The sequence below is a fragment of the Bos indicus x Bos taurus genome, chromosome 20 (assembly GCF_003369695.1).
Source record: "Bos indicus x Bos taurus breed Angus x Brahman F1 hybrid chromosome 20, Bos_hybrid_MaternalHap_v2.0, whole genome shotgun sequence".
NCBI classification, from domain to species: domain Eukaryota; kingdom Metazoa; phylum Chordata; class Mammalia; order Artiodactyla; family Bovidae; genus Bos; species Bos indicus x Bos taurus.
In genome coordinates this window covers 19907351-19934424 of record NC_040095.1, presented here as the reverse complement: position 1 = coordinate 19934424, position 27074 = coordinate 19907351, and the positions used below count along the sequence as shown (strand labels likewise).

The window sequence follows — 27074 nt, the reverse complement described above, 5'->3', positions numbered from 1 at the left end:
TTTCCCAGCATCAGGGTCTTTTCAAATGAGTCAGCTCTTCGCATCAGGTAGCCAAAGTATTGGAGTTTCAGCTTCAACATCAGTCCTTCCAATGAATATTCAGGACTGATTTCCTTTAGGATGGACTGGTTGGATCTCCTTGCAGTTCAAGGGACTCTCAAGAGTCTTTTTCAAAACCACAGTTCAAAAGCATCAATTCTTTGGCGCTCAGCTTTCTTTATAGTTCAACTCTCACATCCCATACATGACCACTGGAAAAACCATAGCCTTAACTAGACGGACATATACATCACTTCCCAAAGAGTCTACTGACAGTAAAATCACAAAGGGTGAAACGTGGTAAACCTTGTAAAAATCCTGAACTTAAACTGATAACTCTGAGGTTTGTTTGTGAACCTTTATGGCATACTTTCACCACTCTTAGAGTGCTCCTGTGTCTGGAGAGCCGGGTTATAGGCAAGCTGTCTGTCTGGGAAACATCAGGTTCCTTTCCTAGAGAAATACTACAGATGGGCTGCCTGTGTACTAAGTTGCTCAGTCATGTCTGACTCTTTATGACCCCCATGGATTGTAGTCCTCCAGGCTCCTCTGTCTACAGGATTCTCTAGGCAAGAATACTGGAGTGGGTTGCCATGTCCTCCTCCAGGGCATCTTCCTGACCCAGTGATCAAACTCATGTCTCTTATGTCTCCTGGGTTGGGAGGCGGGTACTTTACCACTAGTACCACCTGATGAGCTACCTTCAAACAAATGTAAGGCAAACAAACAAAAAACAGTGAAACATGTAGGAAATTTTACCTACTCTCTATAGTAGGTGGGAAAAAATGAATGGGGACTCAATATACTGAAGATAAATATGAACATAAAAAGACATAAAACAAAAGTATGTTGTTAACATGCAGAATTAACTCTGATTAGTTGCAAAAAGTTCTTTTCCCAACTGCCTTCTTTTTTTTTTAGTTTCTGTAAAAATAAACTCATAATTGAAAATAATAATGACTGAATGAAGGTTTTACCAAAAAAAATCACCACAGAGACCTTTAGATAACACATAAACCATAATGCTTGTTTTCTGATTTTTCTGGCAAAAACCAAAAATGAAACAAAGGAGCAAAAAAAATAAGCAGCCAAACAAAATGGCCCTGATGCACAGAACAAATTCAGTCTGAAATTCTCTAAGTCCCAAAGGAAAAATCAATGTTGAGACACAGAAACATGAGATCTGTATGCAGCCCTGTTCTCCCTGGAAAGAAAACTGGGAGCCCAGAGGACTTGGCCTTGGGACCATTGATAACATTTTTTGGCACGCGATGTCAGGCACTGAACTGCTTAAATGATCTCTTGTCACGGTGCAGACTCCAACATTGGCAGATATGCCAGCAGATGGCCTTTTTGTTCTGCTTTTAACTTCTCTACTTGCATGGACAGTTTGTAGGAGTTAAGGTCCCACATACGTCTAGAGGTTGACTATCCAGAGCATGTGTGCTTAGTCACTCTTCCATGTCCGACTCTTTGCAACCCCATGGACTGTAGTCTGCCAGGCTCCTCTGTTCATGGGATTTTCCAGGCAAGAATATGGAATGGGTTGCCTTTTTCTCTGCCAGGGAATCTTCCTGACCCAGAGATCAAACCCCTGTTTCCTGTGTTTCCTGCATTGATTTGTCAGCGGGTAGATTTTTTTTTTACCACTGAGCCATGTCAATGACAAGTAAGTTTTATTTATCTAAGATTAAGAAAACCCTGAAGTCTTAAGACAATGAATGGAAAGCTGACACAAAAGTCTGAGAGAAATCTCAACAGGCAGATGGAATAAATCGGGGTATTTCTTCAGTGAATCTATACCTCAAGCATGCCACAAAGTGCTATGAATCTGATAACAAAACCCAGTGTTCAATAGTCCTGATTTTTTTTTCTGAAGAAAAAACACAGATCTGGTTGAAGGCTCTTTATTTCCTATTTGTAATAGCATATTTTAAAATTTTCATCTTACAGGGATTTAGTGAGCATGACTTAATCCCTAGTGTATTTTATCTCATGAAGCACATCATATAAATGTTCCAATAGTGTGATTATATTTCCTTATATGGTGCATAAAACTGTACAGATGACATTGAGATCAACTCACTAAGGATCTAAGACTGACAAACACAATCAATATTTAAAAGAAATGATGTGTAAATGGAAAGAGGAATTTATACAGGAATCTCAATAATGACTGGGTAAGTCTGCTTTTCTGTCTGGGTAAGAATCTAGATTTTTTTTTCATGACAAGAATGTATGATCCAAACAAAATTCTTTGACTTGTTGTCATGGATCTATGGTATCTTCAAGCAATACCCAGATATGGAATAGGTACGGTCAGTATTTGCTGAATGAGTAAAAGCATGAAACTCTCATTCAAAAATGCAGCCAATTGTTAATAATACCTTTATTTAGAATGTGGTAAAAGACACAGATTGGTTACCTCCGTTAGAAATCAAATTTATTCTTTCCCCGATCTATCCACTTCATTCCCACAACTCACTGTCAAGATTTAAAGTTCAGGAAATTGTAATTTTATAATGCTAGAGAGTGGTTTTGATTTTAGTTTTCTTTAGCTTGAATCAAGATGGCTAGGAGAAATATCAATAACCTCAGATATGCAGATGACACCACCCTTATGGCAGAAAGTGAAGAAGAACTGAAGAGCCTCTTGATGAAATTGAAAGAGGAGAGTGAAAAAGTTAGCTTAATGCTCAAAATTCAGAAAACAAAGATCATGGCATCTGGTCCCATCACTTCATGGTAAATAGATGGAGAAACAGTGGAAATAGCGGCTGGCTTTATTTTCTAGGCTCCAAAATCACTGCAGATGGTGACTGCAGCCATGAAAGTAAAAGACGCTTACTCCTTGGAAGGAAAGTTATGACCAACCTAGACAGCATATTCAAAAGCAGAGACATTACTTTGCCAACAAAGGTCAGTCTAGTCAAGGCTATGGTTTTTCCAGTGGTCATATACGGATGTGAGAGTTGGACTATAAAGAAAGCTGAGTGCAGAAGAATTGATGCTTTTGAACTGTGGTGTTAGAGAAGATTCTTGAGAGTCCCTTGGACTGCAAGGAGATCCAACCAGTCCATCCTAAAGGAAATCAGTCCTGAATGTTCATTGGAAGGACTGATGTTGAAGCTGAAACTCCAATATTTTGGCCACCTGATGCGAAGAGCTGACTCATTTGAAAAGACCCTGATGCTGGGAAAGATTGAAGGTGGAGAGGAGAAAGGGACAACAGAGAATGAGATGGTTGGATGCCATCACTCTATGGACATGAGTTTGAGTAAACTCTGGGAATTGGTGACGGACAGGGAGGCCTGGCATGCTGCAATCCGTGGGGTCACAAAGAGTCGGACACAACTGAGAGACTGAACTGACTGACTGAGTATATAGAGCAAAGAGTGTTGGGATAAAAAAGCAAGCGGGAGGCCCTGGGCCCAGTATCTATAACTGATAGAACTCGATACTCTTGTGTAATGGCCATTTGTCCCTCACAAGAAATAAGAAGACTTCATAATTTTCAACTTGGTTCATTCATTTAGGACCATATTGTACTGAGAGCACTGTGTAGGTTACTGTCACTTTTTCATTGAAGACGGTTTTCAAATTTTCCTAATTTTAGTTGAGTCATTAATTTAATTCACACTTTGCTCTTAGAGGTTATGTTCTTTGTATTCACTGAAAAATAAGCCAGCTCTTCCTTGACCAAGGTTGATTTGAGTTTGCTCCCTAGCAGGAATTTGAGCTCATAAAATTGTACAGTGATCACTTTTCTTATTAAGCTACCATTCTCTCCACATTTTTTAAAAAGTAGATATTACCTTTTGTAAAGTATCAATATTAAGTCTGAGGTCAAAGCTAACTGCATAGTCAATCATTTACAAGTTTCAATAGTTTATCTTCACACTGCCTTTTTCTCTAAGGTTACGGGAGTTGAGGAAAGCTCGGGTGCCTTTTTTTTTTTTTCCCACAATTAAAATTAGAGTTGAAACACTGAGAAGCATCTGAGTATGGAGGAAATTCAAAATATTGTATGCTAAATATTAGGGCAAACTCTCCTAAGGACATAATAGAATTTTAGTAGCCTTAGCATGAAAATAAGGGGTTACTAGTAAGTTTGGTCAATCTCCATTTTTTTCCCCTCTGACTTAAGAACTTTTCATAACTAATATTTATCTCTACATGTTTCCTAAGACCTCAGGATATATCACTTTGGCAGTGATAAGCAAGCAATATTATTAGAACACATAATTAATTTTCTATTTTCAAAGATTGGAGCATAGTGCAAGGATAACTCAAACAAATGTTATAGTAACACATTAAAATGGACTGTTTTTACCCTGTGGCATTAACAAACATGATTATTCAAAACGTCAGAATATTAGAACTTCCTTTTATGATTTTTTTTTTAGTAAGAGATTAGGAATATAAAATGTGTATTCAGCTGCTATTTTTAATTCCTTAATTTAAAAATCGAAAAAGCATATTTAACTAATTTATAAGTATTTTTAGCCATTTATAGATCTCTTGTGTTTTGAGCTAGAAATAAAACAACCCCAGGGACTGGAGAAAGAAGTGGAATTTAAAAAAAAAAAAATAAGAAAGAAGGTAGCAAAACAGTATTCTAGCAGCCAATGTCGTTAGAATATTCTGTCAATAGACTTCTTGAGATTTAAAGGCTGTGTGAGTTTAGGGTCTGTATCAATACCCTAATAACAATAATAATGATAGTAACTTGCCAACCTCCAAGGACTGGTAGAGGAATCCCAGGTTATCTGGCTCACTACCAAAATAATATCACTCTTGGCAAAAAAAACAAAAAAAAAAAACAAAAAACTATTTTGTCTACCTGAGGTAAAGAATAGGATAAATTATCAATTCTAGAGCTCATCCAGAAGTTCACGACTGTGAATCTACTGAATTTTCTCCTTTCTCTTAACAAAATATCTTTTCACACAGAGATTTGATTTAACTCCAATCCTAAGAATATGAATAAATAACTTAAATAAGAGGTTCTTAAACTTTCTCAATTCATGACACTCTTAATATTTCAGTAATTTATATCCTTGGTGGCTCAGTAGTAAAGAATCTGCCTGCAATGCAGGAAACTGCCTGAAATATAGAAGACGCGGGTTTGATCCCTTGGTCAGGAAGATTCCCTGAAGAAGGAAATGGCAACCCCCTGTAGCATTTTTGCCTTGGAAATCCCATGGACAGAGGAGCCTGGCAGGCTACAGTCCATAGGGTCACAAGAGTTGGACAGGGCTTAGTGACTAAAACCACCAAACTACCACCACCACCAATTTTCTACAGCACCCCACCGGCCAAAAGAAATAAGTAACAGTGGAAATTATTAAGAGTTCAGTTCAAAGTATTTAACATGGTTCTGTCTCAACAACTGAGCACCCGTTGGAAGACTATAGAACTTCTCACTTGGGAAGGAGCTTCACACTGCCTCCCTCGCTTCCTGCTTCACACTGATTTTCTGCGATGCTTGCTTCTTATCACAATTATCAACAACCCAGTTTTGCAAAGATATGATGTCACTGAACAAAAATTAATGATCCAAAGTTGAAAATGGAAACGATTTCAAGCTGTTCATTCTGTAGGTGACTGACAGATGTTTCTGTGTTTCCCTTGAAAATTTCAAGTATCTGTCACACCCATGTGAGCTCCCTGTGGTGGCTCAGGATACCTAAGCCACTCTGGCCCTAGAGTAATTACTCTTATACCATCGACTAAGAGGTAAGAACACTTCCTCAGTTGGGAAAACTCAGGAAATGGGCAAGGAGTTACCTGAACACAGCTCCTTTCTATATTTACCTAATGGTAGAGGACTTCTAAGGGGCTTCCCAGGTGGTGCTAATGGTAAAGGACCTCCCGCCAATGCAGGAAACATAAGAGATGTGGGTTCGATCCCTGGGTCAGGAAGATCCCCTGGAGGAGGGCATGGAAACCCACTCCAGTATTCATGCCTAGAGAATCCCATGGACAGAGGAGCCTGGCAGGCTATGGTTCACAGGGTAGCAAACAGCTGGACACAACTGAAGCAACTTAGCACACATGTGCGCAGAGCACTTTCAAATGGCAGATCAAGGTTAGAAAAGACAAAGATGCTCATTAGCGTTAACAAGATCTAAAAATCTAGTTATGTGGAGCTACAAACTTTTCATACAGATCCAGTGAGGACTAGAATCTTTGTAATGCAACATTTCTTTTTATTTTCAGAGATAGCTCAGTAAGACCAATGAAGAATAATGTAACCTGCCTGTAATAAAAATGAATAGATATGTAAGCAATCATTCTTCCTTTTTCAAATTCAGTACTAGAGGCTACATCACCTCTACTCAATAGTCACAGGAAAAGACCAAGAGCAGCTACAACCGAAAACTCACAAAGGCTCAAGAGATGGTGAGGGACTTGCTAACTGCTAACTGGTAAGGATGCTGAACCCGAACTCCAATACTGTGGCCACCTGATATGAAGAACCGACTCACTGAAAAAGACTCTGATGCTGGAAGATTGAAGATGGGAGGAGAAGGGGATGACAGAGCATAAGGCGGTTGGATGGCATCACCAACGCGATGGACATGAATTTGAGTAGGCTCTGGGAGTTGGTGATGGACAGGGAGCCCTGGTATGCTGCAGTCCATGGGATCGCAAAGAGTCAGACTCAACTGAGCGAGTGAACTGAACTGAACTGAAGGAAAGGACAGAAATTTGACATGGGGTTGGGGGATAGTGACTCCTGGCTGGGAGAATGACCACATGGGACACTGCAAAGGCTGTTCAGTGAGATCGTGTATTTCTATATGGTGACAGGGACTAATTAGCTAGACCACCAAGTGTGCCCTAGCTTTTTATGGTACATCGGGTCCACTCACCTCCTCCTCACTGCCCCTCCACACCTCCCCCATATGTATCAGTATGTAAGTACAAGTAAAGGGCTAATTAGATTACCTAGATTCTCTGTATTACTGTTTATTCAACAGAAGATGGGGGACTAGAGGTCCATTATACAGATGAACTGAAAAATGTTCTTTTTTGCATTATTATTGGGGCATAATTGCTTTGCAATGTTGTATTAGCTTCTGCTCTACAATGAAGTGGATTAGCTACCTTTATATATACATCTCCTCCCTCTTGGACCTCGCCTCTCATTGCACCCATCACAGAGCACAGAGCTGGGTTTCCTGTGCTTTATAGCAGGTTCCTACCAGCTATCTATTTGACACATGTACTCCAGTATTCATTGCAGCTCTATTTATACTAGATAGGACATGGAAACAATCTAAATGTCCAATAACAGGTGAACAGATAAAGAAGAAGATGTAGTATATATACACAATGGAATATTAGCCATAAAAAGGAACAAAACTGGGTCATGTCTGTAGAGACACAGATGAAGTGTTTGTCATACAGAGTGAAGTAAGTCAGAGAAAAACAAATGTCATATATTAACACGTATGTGTGGAATCTAGAAAAATGGTACAGATGAACCTATTTCCAGGGCAGGAATAGAGGCACAAACGTAGAGAATAGACCTGTAGACCCCGTATGGGGGTGGGGAAAGGGCAGGACATACTGGGAGATTAGGACTGAAAACTGCTTTGAACTGATATGGTTTGACTGACAGTTTGTATTCAATAAACTCTTAGTTTTATGACTAAATTCTGTTTTTCTTGTCAGTGATAATATTCCTGTTACTTTCCTCAGTGGCTCATATCTGACTATTGGCGAATGCAAATAACACTACAGCATTAGATCAAGAGCAACAGCAGAAGTAAACATTATCCAGAAATTAAGGTAGTTTTAAATGCATTTTGAAGAATTTAAGAGGGAAAAACTACATATCTTTTATGCACTTATCCATGTATTCTGTAATTTTCTCCATGTTTCTTCATGACAGCACATGGGTAACCTTCTGTTATACCACTTATTTTGTAAGTAGTATTTCCTACTTTTATAAAATACTTGTTTATGCTTTATGATAGTTCAAGTTTACTTTTTATGTATTTATTTCTTTAGTGTACTCATGATAATCATTAAGAATTTACCTATGTCTTATGGTTCCAAATAGGAAAAGGAGTACGTCAAGGCTGTATATTGTCACCCTGCTTATTTAACTTATATGCAGAGTACATCATGAGAAACGCTGGGCTGGATGAAGCACAAGCTGGAATCAAGATTGCCAGGTGAAATATCAATAACCTCAGATATGCAGATGACACCACCCTTATGGCAGAAAATGAAGAGGAACTAAAGAGCCTCTTGATGAAAGTGAAAGAGGAGAGTGAAAAAGTTGGCTTAAAACTCAACATTCAGAAAACAAAGATCATGGCATCTGGTCCCATCACTTCATGGGAAATAGATGGGGAAACAGTGGAAACAGTGTCAGACTTTATTCTTTTGGGCTCCAAAATCACTGCAGATGGTGATTGCAGCCATGAAATTAAAAGACGCTTGCTCCTTGGAAGGAAAGTTATGACCAACCTAGACATCATATTCAAAACCAGATACATTACTTTGCCAACAAAGGTCTGTCTAGTCAAGGCTATGGTTTTTCCAGTGGTCATGTATGGATGTGAGAGTTGGACTGTGAAGAAGGCTGAGCGCCGAAGAATTGATGTTTTTTAATTGTGGTGTTGGAGAAGACTCTTGAGAGTCCCTTGGACTGCAAGGAGATCCAACCAGTCCATCCTAAAGGAGATCAGTCCTGGGTGTTCATTGGATGGACTGATGCTGAAGCTGAAACTCCAATACTGTGGCCACCTCATGCGAAGAGCTGACTCATTGGAAAAGACCCTGATGCTGGGAGGGATTGGGGGCAGGAGAAGGGGATGACAAAGGATGAGATGGCTGGATGGCATCACTGACTTGATGCACGTGAGTCTGAGTGAACTCCGGGAGTTGGTGATGGACAGGGAGGCCTGGCGTGTGCAATTCACGGGGTCGCAAAGAGTCGGACACAACAGAGTGACTGAACTGAACTGAACACACCATGGGCTTGTCCCTGGCTTCCATCTAAACCCCAATTGTTTCACCTTTGCTAAAGCTGGAAGATATGACTTTCAACCTGGTTCTTCATCCATCCAATATTACATATTATTATCTATGGGGTTTTCCAGCAATTTTCTTTCTAGTATTCTTATCCTATTCTCTTTCTATATTTTTTAGGTTTGGGGGCCATACCACAAAGCTAGTGGTATCTTAGTCCTTCAACTAGGGATAAACCTGGGCCCTGGCAGTTAAAGTGCTGAATCCAAACCACTGACTGCCAGGAAATTTCCTCTTCTCTTTATAATTGCAGTGTGGCTCTTTTAAAGTCTCCCCCCTATTCTTAAGCTGCCCCATCCTCTTTCCTTTAGTTATCAATGGCTATACTTTCTTTTTTTTACTGAAGTACAGTTGATTTATAATGTTGTACCAATCTCTGCTATATAGCAAAGTGACTCAGTTATAGACATATACTCTTTTTTATACTTCCTACTTGCATGAAAAAGTAGATATCATAAACCATCAATTCTCTAAATATTTCACCCATCCAGCTCCAAATTTATATTTCCTCTTTTCACTTTTTTTCATCATTGTAAAGAATGCAGTACTTGTCTGTATTACTTTTCCAAGGTTAGTTCCTTCACTTGAGCTCATGATCATACTTTCGGTAGCAGCTACAACTCCATATTTAACCCTTGTGTCTCTCAGCTTACCTGTTCTGAATTAAAAAAATAAATTCCCTTGAACTCAATTTTCTCTCAAGCAACTTTAATTCTCTTTTCCCTTTTACTTACTAACCTTTTAAAGAGATGCTTGCACTTGCTGATGTCTCCACTTTCAGTTCAGTCCTCCACTAATTCTATTCTTCCAATTCTACTATCCCACTAAGATGCTTCTTCCAGTGGTCCTCCCAAACTTAGTCACCGCAAACAGTAACTGGTTCTTCGATTTTCTCCTGATCCTCTGCAGTGTTGTTTCTCTGTCCTTTTTCTTTAACTGTTGTCTTGTTCCTCCTACAGCTCCAGCCCCATTGTGTAAAAGTCAAATTCCTTATGCTGTCTACTTTCTACCCTGTCCCTATGTCAACATCATTGTTCATTTACAAGTTTGGGGTCAAAACTTCAGCATTCTGTTTGGTTCTCCTTGCCCACTGGTTGTCTCCCTACACACACACACACATACACACACACACACACACACACACACACACACACACAGCCTCTTGCCTCTGGATTAAACTGTCATCCCACCCCAACTCCCTTGCGCACACACACACACACACACACACACACAGCCTTGCCCACTGGTTGTCTACACACACACACACACACACACACACCCTTGCCTCTGGATTAAACTGTCATCCCACCCCAACTCCCTTGCGCGCACACACACACACACACACACACACCCCTTGCCTCTGGATTAAACTGTCATCCCACCCCAACTCCCTTGACCTGGGCCTCCATCGCATTAAGCCTGTTTTGCTTCTATGAATTTCAGCATGAACTCTTTCCCTGTAATCACTTCACTTTACTCAATCACTCAACAATAGAGCAATCAGAAGCAATAAAAACAAGAATGGGATCACGTGACCCCAGCTAAACACCTCTGTGATTGATTCCAGTCTTTCTCTCTTGCCACGTTTTCCTACCCACACCAATCAAACTGTCACTCTTTAACTGAGCCATGATTATCCTCGCCCCACATTATCCAAATGTTGCCCTCTTGGCCTGGCTCTCCCTGGCTGGCAAACTCTCCTTCTCCTCTCCTTTTCTCTTGTAGTTTTGTAAATGTCTCAAGGATGGTGCTTCTCACATTTTATGATGAAACTCTCAACTGTCAGCCCTCCTGCCCTGCCTCTCCTCCTACCCCATGCAGACTGGAAGCAATGATACACCTAGTTGCTCAGTAAGCATTTTTATTATGTGTGAATAAATGACCATCTTAAATTTCAAACCTAAGAAAACAAGACAAAGATAACAGAAATGGGACCAATGGGAAAAGGAGGTTGTTTTGTAATGAAGAAGAGTGGACACCATCAATACAATGAATTAATGATGAATATGGACTAATTGGGGCCTCCCAGATGGCTCAGTGGTAAAAGAATCTGCCTGCCAATATAGGAGATGCTGGTTTGACCCCTGGGTTGGGAAGATCCTCTGGAGGAGGAAATGGCAACCCTCTGCAGTATTCTTACCTGGAGAATCTCATGGACAGAGAAGCCTGGTGGGCTACAGTCTATGGCATTGAAAAGAGCAGGACACGACTAAGCACGCATGCACTGTGAAGTGTGAAGGAACAGCTGAACAAGGAAGTCTAAATCTCTAGCAGGCAGTGAGGTGTTATAGTTCTGGGGCTCAACTGAGGTTTCAGGGCCAGAGATACTGAGCAGTAAGTCATCTGATGAAAGCTGATAGCTGAACATATACATAAAAAGAATTTTCCAGAGAGTAAAGGGTCTGCCTCTATATGTTGGAGATAATATGTTAAGGGGTGATAAGCAGAATCAGTGAAGAAGAGGGCTCTGAGCAGGAGGGAAGAGAGCACACAACAGTGATGGGAGCTAGATTAAATGCACCTTGTATTTCCTCTGATATCTGGCACCATGACTTCTACTTTATGGGTGACTGACACATATTATTTGAATTGGGATGATTTTCAGAGGTCAATATGAACTAAAGATACATTTCAGAATATTAAGGTAACACAACATATAAGGATATACAGCAAGTAGATGTGGATCTTGGAGTGGGTTTGGAAGAATGTGGAGAGATATAATTATGGAAGAAGTTTCACTGCCAAAAAAGCAGATTAAAAAAGGAAAGTAAATTGGGTAGTTTTTGAAAGATGGAGGAGACAGGTGCACAGAGGTAGGTAATGACATACTTTAACCTGTAGCCTGCAAGGACAACAATTAGGACTTAAAAATGTTTTTTCACTAATTATTTGACATAAAACCTGTCATTTCATAACATTATTAGTTATTTGAGATTAAGAACCCTGTCTTAAAGTTTTCTTCTATCTCCTGTAATTGTCAAACAAAGACAGTTACACAATGGGAATTTTGTAATTCAGAACCTGAATCAAAGTGATTGTACTCTAGTTGCTCATTCCTAGGGAGAAGAGAGTATCATCATTTTATAACTATTAATAAACGGCAACAAAGAGCCATTTCATTTCTAGAATCTCATGTAGACCTATTGGGATAACCTAATGACCTGTTAGAATACCAAGAATAACACTAGACATTCAGGGACCCCATACATTCTTCTAAGATGTACTGCAACCTATCCTGAGCTTTTGAGATGGTGCCATGAGAAGATGCTGTTGTTATTGGACGGATGTATATGCAGAAGAGGAAACTGGACATTAACTCTACACAGAGGCCGAGGGATCTTAAATGACAGCAAAGGTACTAAGTAAGAGTCAGGTCCTATTTAGAAGCCTCCAGAAACTAGAAAACTAAAGAACATTAGAGTAAACAGGAATGGAATGTGCTGAGAAAATGAGCTAATGATGGTATGTGATCTGTAAACCAGCTTATCTGTTTTAATTACTTTCCAAGCTGTACCATGTCTTAAACGATATTCAAGACTGTCCAATGTTTTCTTTACTTGCCTCCAGTGATTAATATTCCAAAAACGGTTTAATTTAGGCAACCCTCCACAAAGATCTCTCAAATGAGCCAGCAAACCAGTGCTAACATCTGTGTGGTACATTAGTGAAGATGCATTCAAAGAGACACACATGCTAATATCATGGGGACTTGCAAACTGAGTTTAAAGCTTTTCAAAATATTCAGAAAGATTCACATGGTTAGGTAGCTAAATCTCAGTCAGGTCCTACACGAATATAAGCTAATGTTTTCAGTGTAAATGCCTCCATTAAAAATTTAATTCTCACTTTCCCCAGACAATGTATTCTCTAGGAAAAATAAATGTCCTACCAAGAGTGAGAGCATATACAAATTCAATCTACTGTTTATCTTCAGTTTATACAATTTTGTCCATCATCCTTTTTAAATTAGAGAATGATGCAGTTGAGCAAACATCATTGGTTCTATCAACTCTAGAGAGAAATTTACTTGGTTTCCTCTAAGAGTTTCTTTGTCCCTTTGCTCAACCTCATACTTACATGTCACTGGCAATGGAGGAGTTCCGGGACATGGACTTTGGTGAGAGGTCATAATCGCTGTCGGAGCGGTACAGGAAGGACTCCCGACGCTGACTGTGGACAAAGTTTGCTTGGAGAATCAGGCCAGATCCCGGGCTGGTCATGGGATCCAAGGGACTCCGCCCTGAAGATGTGCCATTGTCCACATCGAAACTGTCAACAAGGAAGAAAAGGATGACATTGCCGTGAACTGTACGTTGATATTTTTTTTTTTTTTCGTTGATGTTTTAATAAAGGGAGATTTCATTTTAGGAAGTAGGAAACCTAGCAACTGATTCCTTTTGTTAAAAAAATTATAATACCAGAATATACAAAAGAAAAATAACATACCGACTTCATACACTTTTCCTCCCAAGCTTTTGAGTATTTCTGCTAACTGACCAGATGTAAGATACATAGATCGCTCTGAACTCAATTTCAGTTAAAAAGGAACAATTCTGCAAAGACTGGTTCTCCTTAGAAGTCCTTTTATATAGTAATTCACTAAATATTTGGGTTCAATTCAACAAGTGCTCATGACATGTCTAATATCCTTGCTTCCCCAAAGCTGAGCTTCTCTGGAGTAGCTTCTCCACTCCTACCTACATCTATCGAATCACTAATTTCTGTTGTAGCCACTTCCCTCCATCCCCACTGCCAATATATTAAGTTCAAGATTCCATCAACTCTCATTTATATTATTATAAGAGTTTTAAAAGTAGTCTCTCGAATCCATTTTTCACCCGGTATGACTCTCCTCAAAATGTAAACCTGACTACGTAATTCATCAGCTAAAAATCTTTCAGTAGCTCAATGTTGTCCTCAGAATAAAGGTCACATTCCTTGGCTAAACTGACAGAGTCATGGGCATCTGTCCTCAAGGACAATGAGCCCTTTTCCCAGCCTTGACATGCAATACTCTTCCACTGAGCAGTTCACGTTGCCTTCATACTCAACCACCGCCTCCCTGTCGCAGGCTCTCACCACCTAACCTTCTTCTCCCCAGTTACTCGGCACTACACTCTCCTGCCTAAACATTATTCATCCTTGATGACTTAGCCTCCACTTGAAATACTGACTTGATACCCCAGAGCTTCATGAGATGCCCTTCCTCTGCACCCCCAGGACTCGTTCCTACTCTCTACTGGTGGGGTTTATAAGGAGCTGGAAATAATTACCACGTGATCTCCATTCCTAGACTGTGAGCTGAGAATGAAGATTCTAGGTGTTCTAAGCACTCACATGGCACTTCAGAAAAGTGGTTTGAACTAGTGATCAAATGAATGAAAGGCACGATGCTCAGCAATATAGAGTTTAGAGTTTGGGGAGAAAAGAACTACGGAAGCCATTCTTGATATCGCACACTTTATAACCGAGATAAACTTGCCACAGAGTTCTTCTAGTCAAACATCAACCAGTATTAAAATGAAGTCAACTCTTGTGTGTTCCTATAAGAAGAGGATGTTAGCTCCCGATAGCCCAGCAAGTATGTGGTTTAAAAATTTGTTAAATGAGTAAATGAGTGAATGAATTCAAGTTCAGTTGTTATCCATGTTTTCCCCATTACAATCTTTGTCTAAACTATCAACTAGCTAATTTTTAAATATTCTTTTGCTACTGGAGTCATTAATAACAGTATTATGACCCAAAGACTGAAGGCCACAGTGGAAGAATTACCCAGATGCTTGATGTTTCATGAATCACCTATGATTCTATGACCAAATGAGAACACTGACTCTAAACCAATCCATCTAGTAGAAAGTGAGCACGTACACACACACACACACACACACACACACAGGAAAAACTCAAAATCTAGCTTAGCCAGTCACAAACATGTTTTTCAATTCAAATTTTCTTAGAATTTTGTCACTTTACAGATGCATTTATTTGGTCCTTAAAGGACACTGAGAGATTATCTACTTGAACAGATTCATTTTATAGACGAAGATGCTGCTGCTGCTGCTAAGTCGCTTCAGTCGTGTCCGACTCTGTGCAACCCCAGAGACGGCAGCCCACCAGGCTCCCCGTCCCTGGGATTCTCAAGGCAAGAACACTGGAGTGGGTTGCCATTTCCTTCTCCAATGCATGAAAGTGAAAAGTGAAAGTGAAGTTGTGCAGTCGTGTCTGACTCTTCGCGACCCCATGGACTGCAGCCCACCAGGCTCCTCCGTCCATGGGATTTTCTAGGCAACGGTACTGGAGTGGAGGTGCCATTGCCAGAAGAGGATACCAGCTCCTAGAAAGGTTAATTGACCAAAATTACCAAGCTAACTGGATTATCTACTAGCCCTGAAGCTCTCCCAGCTATAAGGCATAATCGTGTAAACCACAAATGTGTATTAGCAATGAAAAGAAAGTGCAAGTAGCTCAGTCCAACTCTTCGCGACCCCATGGAACAGTCCATGGGATTGTCCAGGCCAGAATACTGGAGTGGGTAGCCTATCTGTTCTCCAGGAGATCTTCCCAACCCAGGAATCGAACCAGGTCTCCTTCATTGCAGGTGGATTTTTCACCAGCTGAGCTACTAGGGAAGTCCTAGGTGACACCCCAAAACGGACATCTGTTGCACGTGGACAGACACTTCATGCATCTGGGATTTTAGCAATCCTGAGGAAGGCCAGAGGGGAAGGATTTCTAATTATTACAGAGACTTATACCGGATCTCTGGCAAGTTCTTCTTGGATATGCTTAACTCAACAAGCATTTATTAAATACCTACCATGAGCACACTGAGTTACAAAAATAAAGGCAATGAGATTAATCCAGGCAGGGATATCTAAGAAATCTTCAGGGAAGAATGGTATTTAAAGAGGGATTTTGAAGGCATTCAGTATACAGTTGAAAGACATGGAAGACCTCTGCTTGGGGAGAGGATAAGGGGTGATTTCTGCTCTAAGGAGATAGTCATGGCAGCTCTTCAGCATGAGGAGGTTTTAATGTGAACATATAAAACAAATGTTTACGCTGATTTCCCTTCAATATTAAAATGTGCTTACTGTTTTAAAAAATAAACGATAAGTACCCTTTTCACACTATGCAGAAACGGAAGTATAAGAGCTATAGGAGCATGGTTTGTGGTTCCGTTTTTCTCAGTTCACCTGAGGAAATACCAGTATTACTCCCAAATCATTAATTTGTTTTATTATGATTTAATTTATTATTAATCATTATTTGTTTTATTATGTTTTCAATTAAATCAAGAAAGTCTTAATTTAAAAAATTTCCCCACTGTCAGTTTTGTAACAAATACTGCTAAGTATCTTTAAAATTTTAACCTTTCTTTTTCAGTTATATTACCTATTAACACCAAACATTTATTAATAGGTCATAAAACACTTGATACAGGATAGTCCATGGGCTTTGATAGTTTTCTTTGCAGGTTGTAGTATAACAATTTGTCCACTAGAGGGAGATCATTTTCTTGAGGAAAATCTATTATAAACTTAAAAGTCAAAACTATTTATTTCTTAAAGATTCATGAAAACAACCTTTAAAAAATTTTTTTTAATTCCCTTATAGGTCCATAGGAAGTGATTACCAAATATTGATAAAAACACATTAGCCTAAGAAATATTAATATTAGCTTTACAGCTAAGTCCTGTCAGTCGTGTCCGACTGTGCGACCCCATAGAGGGCAGCCCACCAGGCCTGGCCGTCCCTGGGATTCTCCAGGCAAGAATACTGGAGTGGGTTGCCATTTCCTTCTCCAATTCATGGAAGTGAAAAGAGAAAGTGAAGTCGCTCAGTGTGTCCAACTCTTCACGCCCCCATGGACTGTAGCCTACCAGGCTCCTCCATCCATGGGATTTTCCAGGCAAGCGTACTGGAGTGGGTTGCCATTGCCTTCTCCATTTACAGATTAAAAATGACCTAAAAATGGTCACTGTTAGTAGGTATTCACTCTTACTTTTTAAAAAATGAGCTCTTTTGTAAATATTAGAACTGAGGATCTTCTCCTAGAAGAGATTTGGTTGAAAACACATCAAGGCAGTAATTCATTCAGCGGATAGCAAATTAACTGAGACTTTATTTAGGCTGAAAATATGGATGATTTCAAATAAACTACTCATTTTTGAAATGTAACTTTATAAACAATGTCATGGTATTATTAATAAAACAAGTAGGAGATGAGGTGTAACCCTAACCTTAGATGTTGGTACCAAAGAGGTCAGTTGTGAATTTGCCAAACACATTCTTTGGCAAACACTTCAATATAATGAATCCTCCTTTGACTCACTGCCAACTAGATGGAGTCCAAGGATAAGACTGGACTGCAAGGAGATCCAACCAGTCCATCCTAGAGGAAATCAGTCCTGAATATTCACTGGAAGGACTGTGCTGAAGCTGAAACTCCAATACTTCGGCCACCTGATGCGAAGAACTGACTCATTGAAAAGACCCTGATGCTGGGAAAGATTGAAGGTGGGAGGAGAAGGGAGATGACAGAGGATGAGATGGTTGGATGGCATCACCGACTCAATGGACATGAGTTTGGGTAAACTCCGGAGTTGGTGATGGACAGGGAGGCCTGGTGTGCTACGGTTCATGGGGGCGCAAAGAGTCGGACACAGCTGAGAGACTGAACTGAACTGAAGGATAAGATTAGCAGAAGTTTGGGAAAGTAAGTACAGAGGTAGGGAGAGTGAGAATATATGAGTATAATGACGATGGTGAGAATAATAATCACAATGATAATAAAACATCTAGAACACTCTCCAGGAATTGTGCTGTGTTATATATACGGTACCTCATTAAATCCCCACAATAACCCTTTGAAGTGGGCACTATATTTTCCATTTGACCAATGAGGAATCTCTGTCACAAAGAACTGACTCTATGTTAAGTGACACATTCAAAGCCATACAGTTTCTAAGTGGGTTTTAAACTCAAGCTTTCTGATTTCAGGGCCTGGGAATGTCTCTACTGCAAAGATGCCTGTTATTTGTTACAAAAATAGGAAAAAAAAAATATCTTAGCTTCCTAACCTCGAAAGAATTTCAAATGTTAACTCATTGAAAGTAACATTCTGATCAATTTATGGATCAAGCATGCCAAGGCTAATTCTGGGGCTTGGTCTTTATGAGCCTCAGTTTTGGAATTCTAAGATCCCTATTTTCCCAGTTATGAACACAGTGGGAAGGCGTAAGAGTCTCTGTTACAACCCCTGTGGTAGGTTTCTTTCCAGAGTCTGCAAGCTCATTTGGAACAGGGAGGGTTGGTGAGTCTGCAGAAGGTAGAGGGGTGGTAAAGAGTTGTGGCCCTGCCAGCCTGCTGCAATCAGAATGCTGAAGGCTGTGTGCACTTGGCACTACTCATGACCATTCACTCCACTCAGGACCCTTTCTGTGGAACCTGCCAACAACAACAAAAAAACCCCAAAGAGTATACAAGCAAATTGACCAACCAACCAAACTGCTCCCCAGCTCTCTACATTGTTCTGAATCAGCACAATTACTGGACTACATGTCCTGATCCACTTTCCACTTGGCCTCCTTCGCTATTCCCACACTTTGTGTTTCCTGACCTTGCAATCACTGGTCCACTTAGGGCCATTTCTCTTCTTTTTTTGCCTGATTTTAGACCCTGCTCCTCTGGTTTATGCATTTTGCATCTCTTCTTGCCCATAATGTGGAATCTTTCCTGAATCATGGTTCTGCTGTTTTCATGGATGAATAGCTCATCTCATGTTGCCTGGCCATCAGGACTTTATACTCGACGCTGATCCCCGGCAAGGAGCTGGATGGAGGTGAGCCACATGAGGAGTCCAGTGGGGCCACTTCAGGGAGCCCCGATGTAAAGATGTCCCATTTCCAAAGCAGCTCTGAAGAGCTCCAACAGGGAAGACCCTGGAGGGAACCCAGTAGCTGCTGAATGCTGGAGGGAACCCTGAAAGCCTCCACTCATGCCAGGAACATCTCAGAGCTGCTTCTGTCACTTTGTATTAACATCAAGGGTGCACTGACAACAGAGATCTTCCCACTGGGAGGTGGGAGATAACCAAAAATATTCTAGGACATTCACTTGGGAATTAGAAAGCAAAGCAAAGTTCAGTCGCTCAGTCATGTCCGACTCTTTGCAATCCCATGAACCACAGCATACCAGGCCTCCCTGTCCATTACCAATTCCCGGAGTCCACCCAAACCCATGTCCATTGGGTCAGTGATGCCATCCAACCATCTCATCCTCTGTTGTCCCCTTCTCCTCCTGCCCTCAATCTTTCCCAACATCAGGGTCTTTTCAAATGAGTCAGCTCTTCGCATCAGGTGGCCAAAATATTGGAGTTTCAGCTTCAACATCAGTCCTTCCAATGAACATTCAGGACTGATTTCCTTTAGGATGGACTGGTTGGATCTCTTTGCAGTCCAAGGGACTCTCAAGAGTCTTCTCCAACACCACAGTTCAAAAGCATCAATTCTTCGGTGCTCAGCTTTCTTTATAGTCCAACTCTCACATCCATACATGACCACTGGGAAAACCATAGCCTTGACTAGACGGACCTTTGTTGACAAAGTAATGTCTCTGCTTTTTAATATGCTGTCTCAGTTAGAAAACATGGTCTAAATTTTAAATCATGGTTCTACCACTTTTCTAGTTGTATGCTCTTAGGCAGTTACTGTACTAAGGCTCCATTTCCTGATAAGGACAATTACAGTATCTAGTTTTAGGGCCCTATGTAATGTTTAGAAAGCATTCAGCACAGTGCCTGGCAGCTAGCACCTTCCCAATATATAGGATCTATTGTTACTTTAACTGTTATCACTCTTTTGCTTTGAGGGGGACTTTCCATCCAGATTGTTCCTGAGCATGCTGCCTTGGGAAGAACCTACTGCGGAGGGTGGGGTAGGGGAGAGAGGGAACTGAGAGCTGGAATCGGCCTTGGCAATCAATGCGGTGACAGGTGCTGGAGCCAGATCGCTCTCACAACTTGAGCTGCTTTTACAACTTAGCTGTGTGTCTCCACCCCACTCTGTAATTCCAGTGTGATAACATCCGGGGAGAGGGTGGAGACTGTTGATTTTTCTCTAGATATTCCTCACTGAAGAAAAAGAACAATTTCCTGCTAGGAACGTGGAAGGCGTGGAAATCCCGACATCCTGGGTGGGGCTCCAGGCAAAAAGAATAAGCAGGAACAGTCCTTCAGATACCAGGCCACTGGGTGTAGCTTGGTAGCTATGCTCGCTGCACAATTACACTGCTGTTTATTTTCCTGTACCTGACTCTTTGGCGTATGGTAGCCATGCATTGGCGCTACGATGGAATCCATTTTGGTGCTTTACCGCTCAGGATGAGGGGGCTGATTTGCCCCCAAGCCTAATGAAATATAAGCAGAGTTGGATAATCATTTAAAAATATTTTTTTTCTCTCTATAATAAGTGTTTTACCCACTGTTATCAATACTACTAGGCTATGAAACTGTTTCTAATCAACACCAGTGATATTTTCCATTCAGGAATTTCTTGCAGATCGAGTACCTTGTCTGGAGTAAAGAAAATACTGCTTCTTCCAATTCCCTACCTCAATATTTACTTTGCTAGGGTTATCTATAGAAATGAGATTGTAGAAAATGGCATTTTACAGAGAGGTGCATGAATGGCGATCTTCCTCAAATCAATCCCAAAGCTCCATTTCAAATTTGCACAGGACATCATGAGAGCGCCTAGTATTCAGGACGTTAGTAAAGTAGAAAGTAAGTGACGCTGTGCATGTCACCTTGCATAATATGTATATTTGCATGAAGGATGTGTAATTTTACCCTTTGTTTTCACAGATCATTTTTTATAAACAAAGGCCTGACACAAAGGGGAAAGCTGTGCGCTTCTTTATGGGTAAAAATACCAAATGATCTCAGGGAGCATAGTATTTGTTTCTGACATGCCCATGACACTCCTGAGTCACAGAGACCGATAAAGAGACTAAAGTTGAAAACGATGGCGTGAGTTTAATGTTTGGGTTGGAGGCCAAAAGGGATAAGCTGGACTTGCTTTGTAAGTTTTTGCCAAATGGGATGGCAAAAGGCCAATGTTTCTAAAAGGTTCAATCTAAAGTTTAAAAAGCTCAAACTCAGAATTATTTTATTTGAGGTTTATAGGTGATTTATTTAAAAAAATTATTGAAGTATAGTTGATTTATGATGCTGTGTTACTTTCTGCTGTACAGCAAAGTGATGCAGTTATACATATAAATACATACATTTTAAAAACATTCTTTTTCATTGTAGTTTATCATGGCATACCATTATAGGACTCTGTGCTATACAGTAAGAGCTGTTGTTTTTCCATTCTATATATAAAGTTTTACATTTATTAACCCCAACCTCCCACTCCATCCCTCCCTCAAACCACTCCCTCTCCACAGCAACCACCAGTCTACTCTCTGTGTCTATGACTCTGGTTCATAGATGCTAAGTCGCTTCAGTTGTGTACGACTCTGTGACCCTATGGACCGAAGGCCGCTAGGCTCCTCTGTCTGTGGGATTCTCCAGGCAGGAATACTGGAGTGGGCTGCCATGCTCTCCTCCAGGGGATCTTCCTGACCCAGAGATCAAACCTGCATTTCCTGTCTCCTGCACTGGCAGGCAGGTTCTTTATTACTAGTACCACCTGGGAAGCTCCTGTTTCATAGACAGGCTCATTTAAATTTGTGTCATATTTTAGAATCCACATATAAGTGATATTATATGGTATTTGTCTCTGTGACTTGTTTCACTTAGTAGGATAATCTCAGCCTCTTCTATCCCTGGTTGTTCCTTGAACACATGTGAGCACTCCCTCCCCAGAGCCTTGGCATTAGCCAGAATATTCTTGACCCAGGTATCAGTCAAATGCCACCTTCATGATGAGATATTCCCAGACTCCTCTATTGAAAATTGCCACTCTAATCTAGCCTTTCCTAGCCTCCTAGTGAGAGAAACTCTTGTATATTGTTGAAGGAAATGTTTGTTGGTATGGTCACTATGGAAAGCAGTATGGAGGTTCTTCAAGAAATTAATAGAACTACCATATGAATCAGCAATTCCAATTCTGGGTATATAATATCCAAAGGAAATAAAACCACTATCTTGAAGAGGTATGTTCATTGTAGCACTATTTATAATAGTCAAGATATGGAAACAGCCTAAGAGCCCAATGACTAAGGAATAGATAAAAGAAATACACACACATATATGGAGTGAATATTATTCAGCTATAAAAAAGAGAAATTCTGCTGCTTATAATAACATGGATGAATTTTGAGGGCAATCACACTAAGTTAATAAGTCAGAAAGAGAAAGACAAATCCTGTACGATCTGATTTATATGCATAATCTAAAAGAAGCCCACGGACAACAGAGAATAGATTAGTGATTGTTGGGGGCTGGGCTCCAAAATCACTGCAGATGGTGACTGCAGCCATGAAATTAAAAGACGCTTACTCCTTGGAAGGAAAGTTATGACCAACCTAGATAGCATATTCAAAAGCAGAGACATGACTTTGCCAACAAAGGTTCATCTAGTCAAGGCTATGGTTTTTCCTGTGGTCATGTATGGATGTGAGAGTTGGACTGTGAAGAAGGCTGAGCGCCGAAGAATTGATGCTTTTGAACTGTGGTGTTGGAGAAGACTCTTGAGAGTCCCTTGGACTGCAAGGAGATCCAACCAGTCCATTTTGAAGGAGACCAGTCCTGGGATTTCTTTGGAAGGAATGATGCTAAAGCTGAAACTCCAGTACTTTGGCCACCTCATGCGAAGAGTTGACTCATTGGAAAAGAGTCTGATGCTGGGAGGGATTGGGGGCAGGAGGAGAAGGGGACGACAGAGGATGAGATGGCTGGATGGCATCACTGACTCGATGGACGTGAGTCTGGGTGAACTCCGGGAGTTGGTGATGGACAGGGAGGCCTGGCGTGCTGCGACTCATGGGGTCGCAAAGAGTCGGACACGACTGAGCGACTGAACTGAACTGAACTGGGGGCTGGGAGAAGGGGGTAAGAGAAATGGGTAATGGTGGTTAAAGGGTAGAAACTTCCAGTAGTAAGATGAATAAGTTCAGGGATATAATGTACAACACTGTGACTATAGTTAATACAGTATAGAATTTGAAAATTGCTAAGAGAGTATATTTTTAAAGTTTTCACCACACACACAGCTGTCACTATTTGAGGTGATGGACGTGTTAAAACCTTATTGTGGTAATCATTTTCCAATATATACAATACAGAATCACTACTTGCACACTTTAGACTTACATAATGTCATATGTCAATGATATCTAAATAAAGCTGCAAAAAAACAAAGGGGCCATAAAAAAATAGGATTTGCCCCCATTTAACAGAATCTGTCTTGAACATCTTCCTGTCTGCCCTCCAGTCAGCCATGGAATCAGGGGTAGGAACCTGGTTTCATGGTACTTTGAGAGTCTGTTTTGAAAAAAGTAATGCCCCCCCAAGTTCTAACTTTTGCAAATTTTACAAAATCTATAACTATGTGCAGTGGTTATTATGCCTCTCTTCTAGAATTTAGAATGGGGCCCAGCCCGTGAAGGGCTCTAAGCTTGATCTTCATTAGCTTCCCTGTGCATTTGAGGCCATAACAGAATGGGAAAGGACAGGGAAACAACGGAAAGACTGAAAATGGGGATGTGGCATCATATTTTCTTCCTAAAAGATATATTATTATTAAGGCTAGTTTTTTCCCTAATTCTTCTTTTTCTTTATTTTTTTGATAGCCAAAAAGTTTCCAAAGCATACCCATACTTTTCATAACTTTGCTTGCAATACGCTTATGCTCCTTCTTCCAGATGAGTGATCCCACCAGGTAGAATGCTAGAATCACTTTGAAGGTCTGAGAAGGATCTATTTTAAACCATATGTCTCTACAGGGATCATGATTTTCTCTTTGAGAAGTGGACTTTAAAACGTGGTTCTCAATCTCATTTCTGGCTATTCACATATTTTGACTTATTAAGAATTAATTTTCAAATGGCTTAATTGGATGAATAATAGTGATCAAATATTATAAGTCCTTTGTGAAAGTATCATTAAATATCATATATTAAGTAGATTAAATGTCTAGATAAGTCTTTAATAACTGAAAACAAAAACTGTAATAGTTCTACCAAAATTACCTTTAAAAATATAATGCAAATCCGACTCTTTGCCACTATTGAATACGAAAATTTATACACCATGTTTTTCTCTGAGTCTGGACTCTCTCTCAAACAGGTCAGGAAACAATTAACCAAGCCATACTATTAAATCTATTTTGGAGAAGTGATATCACTCAGTTTCCAACCTCAATGATCCAAACAGATGGGTTTTTCCACTTTAATGAAAGTGGAAGAGAACAGGGAAGGGCTTCAGAGAGCCGTGTGGCCTGAATTAGATACCATTTCTTCAATTTCACCATGGTAGAGCAATTGTAAGAATGCTCTGATGGTTATACATGATCAGTGCTTTCACAGTTCTTTAAAATATATCACAGAGAATACAGACACAGATGTAAATGTCCACACCAAGCAGCCTATGATTCATTGTGCTATGAACCTACTGATATTTGCTTTCCTTTGTGATTTCTTATATGAGGTGAATTATACGAGCTTGCAAATGATCCTTCAAATGTTTTAAAACATTGGGATGGACTGCCAAACAGCTGTTGGACTGATCCACTCCAACAATGATTTTGAAGAGTAAAGATATATATATTTTTTATATTTCCTTGAAATGGTTTTATAATCCTGACTAAAGACAACACAATGCTGGAAAAACATAGAATTCAACAATCAAAGCCATGAATATAGCAAATTATGCTCGCCATCTGCCAAATTCCAGTCTCTGTTTGTTCCTAGGCAGATAAGAAGTCCTCATTTCTAGGCTTCTTCTGCAGTTAGATTTGGTCATGCAAGGGATATGACCAGAAATCTCACATGCCACTTCCAGGACTGGCTCAGAATTCCTCCTGAGTGCCTGGCTATGGGTTGTTCTTCCCACTTCTAGTTGGATGCTGAAGGTTCTGCAGCGACAAAGGATGGTAGAAACACAAACGAAAGGATCCTGGTCCCCAGATGACAGCAAGGAAGAGAGCTGCCCTGTTTTCCTACACACCACCCTAGATAGTTACTTGGTGAAAAATGAACTGATTTAAAAAAAAAAAAAAGGCACCCCATTGAGGCCCAAGTAAAACTCTGCCTCTTTAAATTCTACTGTCTTGATACCTGGTTGAGATTTTTCTCTTTAACGTTCCTTCGTTGTGCTTATTTTCATGACATTTCTTATCATCTAGTGCTGAAGAAGTGTTGGAGAATGCATTCACAGCCATTACACACAGTGGGGGTTGTTCTATAAAGAGGGAAGGTCTGGTTCTGTTTTGCATTGATGAAAATCAGGAAAGCTAGAGAGGACCAGTTGAACATGAGTCTGTCTGTGGATCAGAGACAAGGAGTTGCCTTCTCCAGGGATTTGGATCCATGCTCCACTGGAGTCAATGAGGTCTTAGAAACACGGCATCAAACTAGGCTTGTTTTGCTTTGAACGGAACTCCAGACCAAATTGACATTCTGAATGTATACATTTCTAGGAGTATATGGACCAGAGTCTAAAAATAATTTCTAGAAATCTTTCATAACTTACCCAAATGTAGACTAGAACCACTCATCACTGTTCTCTAGTTCATTTGCAACGGAATCAGAGCCGAGTTGGTTTTTTGTACTGGGAATGATATAGGTTGATGCAGATGCCTAGGGCCATCCTTCCTGTTCTAAACTCATAGACTAAATGCCCTTCTAGAACCAGATAGTCTCCTCTAGGAGGAGGAGAGAAAGTTACCTGGGACATTCTCTGGGCTGTATGGCTTCAAACAAAATGGAGTATTGTCTAGTTTGGGCTTCCCTTCACTGAATATCAAGGCATTTTTGCTATGAAAAATATTTCACTGTCACCCTAGAGATCAAACTCAAATGATCAAATCTGGTCAAAATTAAAATTTAAAGATCAGCAAAGTATATGAATATGTTTGGATTTTTTTCCCTTCCAACATAAGTTTAAACATCTATTCTTTTTATAGGGCTTCCCTGGTGCCTCAGACGGTAAAGCATCTGTCTACAATGTGGGAGACCCGGGTTTGATCCCTGGGTTGGGAAGATCCCCTGGAGAAGGAAATGGCAATCCACTCCAGTACTACTGCCTGGAAAATCTCATGGACAGAGGAGCCTGGTAGGCTACAGTCCATGGAGTCGCAAAGAGTCAGACACGACTGAGCGACTTCACTTTCACTTTCTTTTTTATAGCTTAATGTATAAAAAATTATAGAATTTATTTTATAAGATACCTGTTCTGTACAAGCAAACACATTTTAAATTAGATTATCTGCCAGTGGTACTGATTTTGTACAGGACAGGCTGGAGATTCCCTGGTGACTCACACAGTAAAGAGTCTGCCTGCAATGCAGCAGACCTAGGTTCAGTCCCTAAGTCAGGAAGATCCCCTGGAGAAGGGAATGGCTACCCACTCCAACATCCTTTCCTGGAAAATTCCATGGATAGAGGAGCCTGGTGGGCAATAGAGTCCATGGAGTCACAAAGGGTCAGACACGACTGGTGTCTAACACTTTCACTTTCAGGCTGGAGATTAAGGTTTATTTACATATTTACACTATGCTGATACAATGAAGTACTAAAATTTTACATGCCAGGAATCAAAACAAGTACAGTTCTTATTAGGAAATAATGTATCTGAGGATTCTGGCATGACCATCTATAGCCAGTTAGAGAAATCTTTGCTAGATTGAAAGGCTGTGCCATTACAAATGGCCTTGTTTACACTGTACTTAGAGCTTCATGTACCATTTTGGACTCCTCATTAAAAAAGCATAAGTCATTTTTTAAAAGGAGTATAAATGGGAAATAATCCAAAA

At 40.3% G+C, this 27074-nt stretch overlaps 1 protein-coding gene across 6 annotated transcripts in view; it reads right to left on the bottom strand.

Annotated features, from left to right (window-relative positions):
• Positions 1–27074, bottom strand: part of PDE4D (phosphodiesterase 4D) — a 1572172-nt gene that overhangs the window by 223542 nt on the left and 1321556 nt on the right. For all 6 annotated transcript variants that reach the window (XM_027520402.1, XM_027520399.1, XM_027520403.1 and 3 more), the window contains one exon: positions 13168–13359. In XM_027520402.1, the coding sequence (XP_027376203.1) occupies positions 13168–13359 (192 nt within the window). The remainder of the gene's footprint in view (positions 1–13167; positions 13360–27074) is intronic.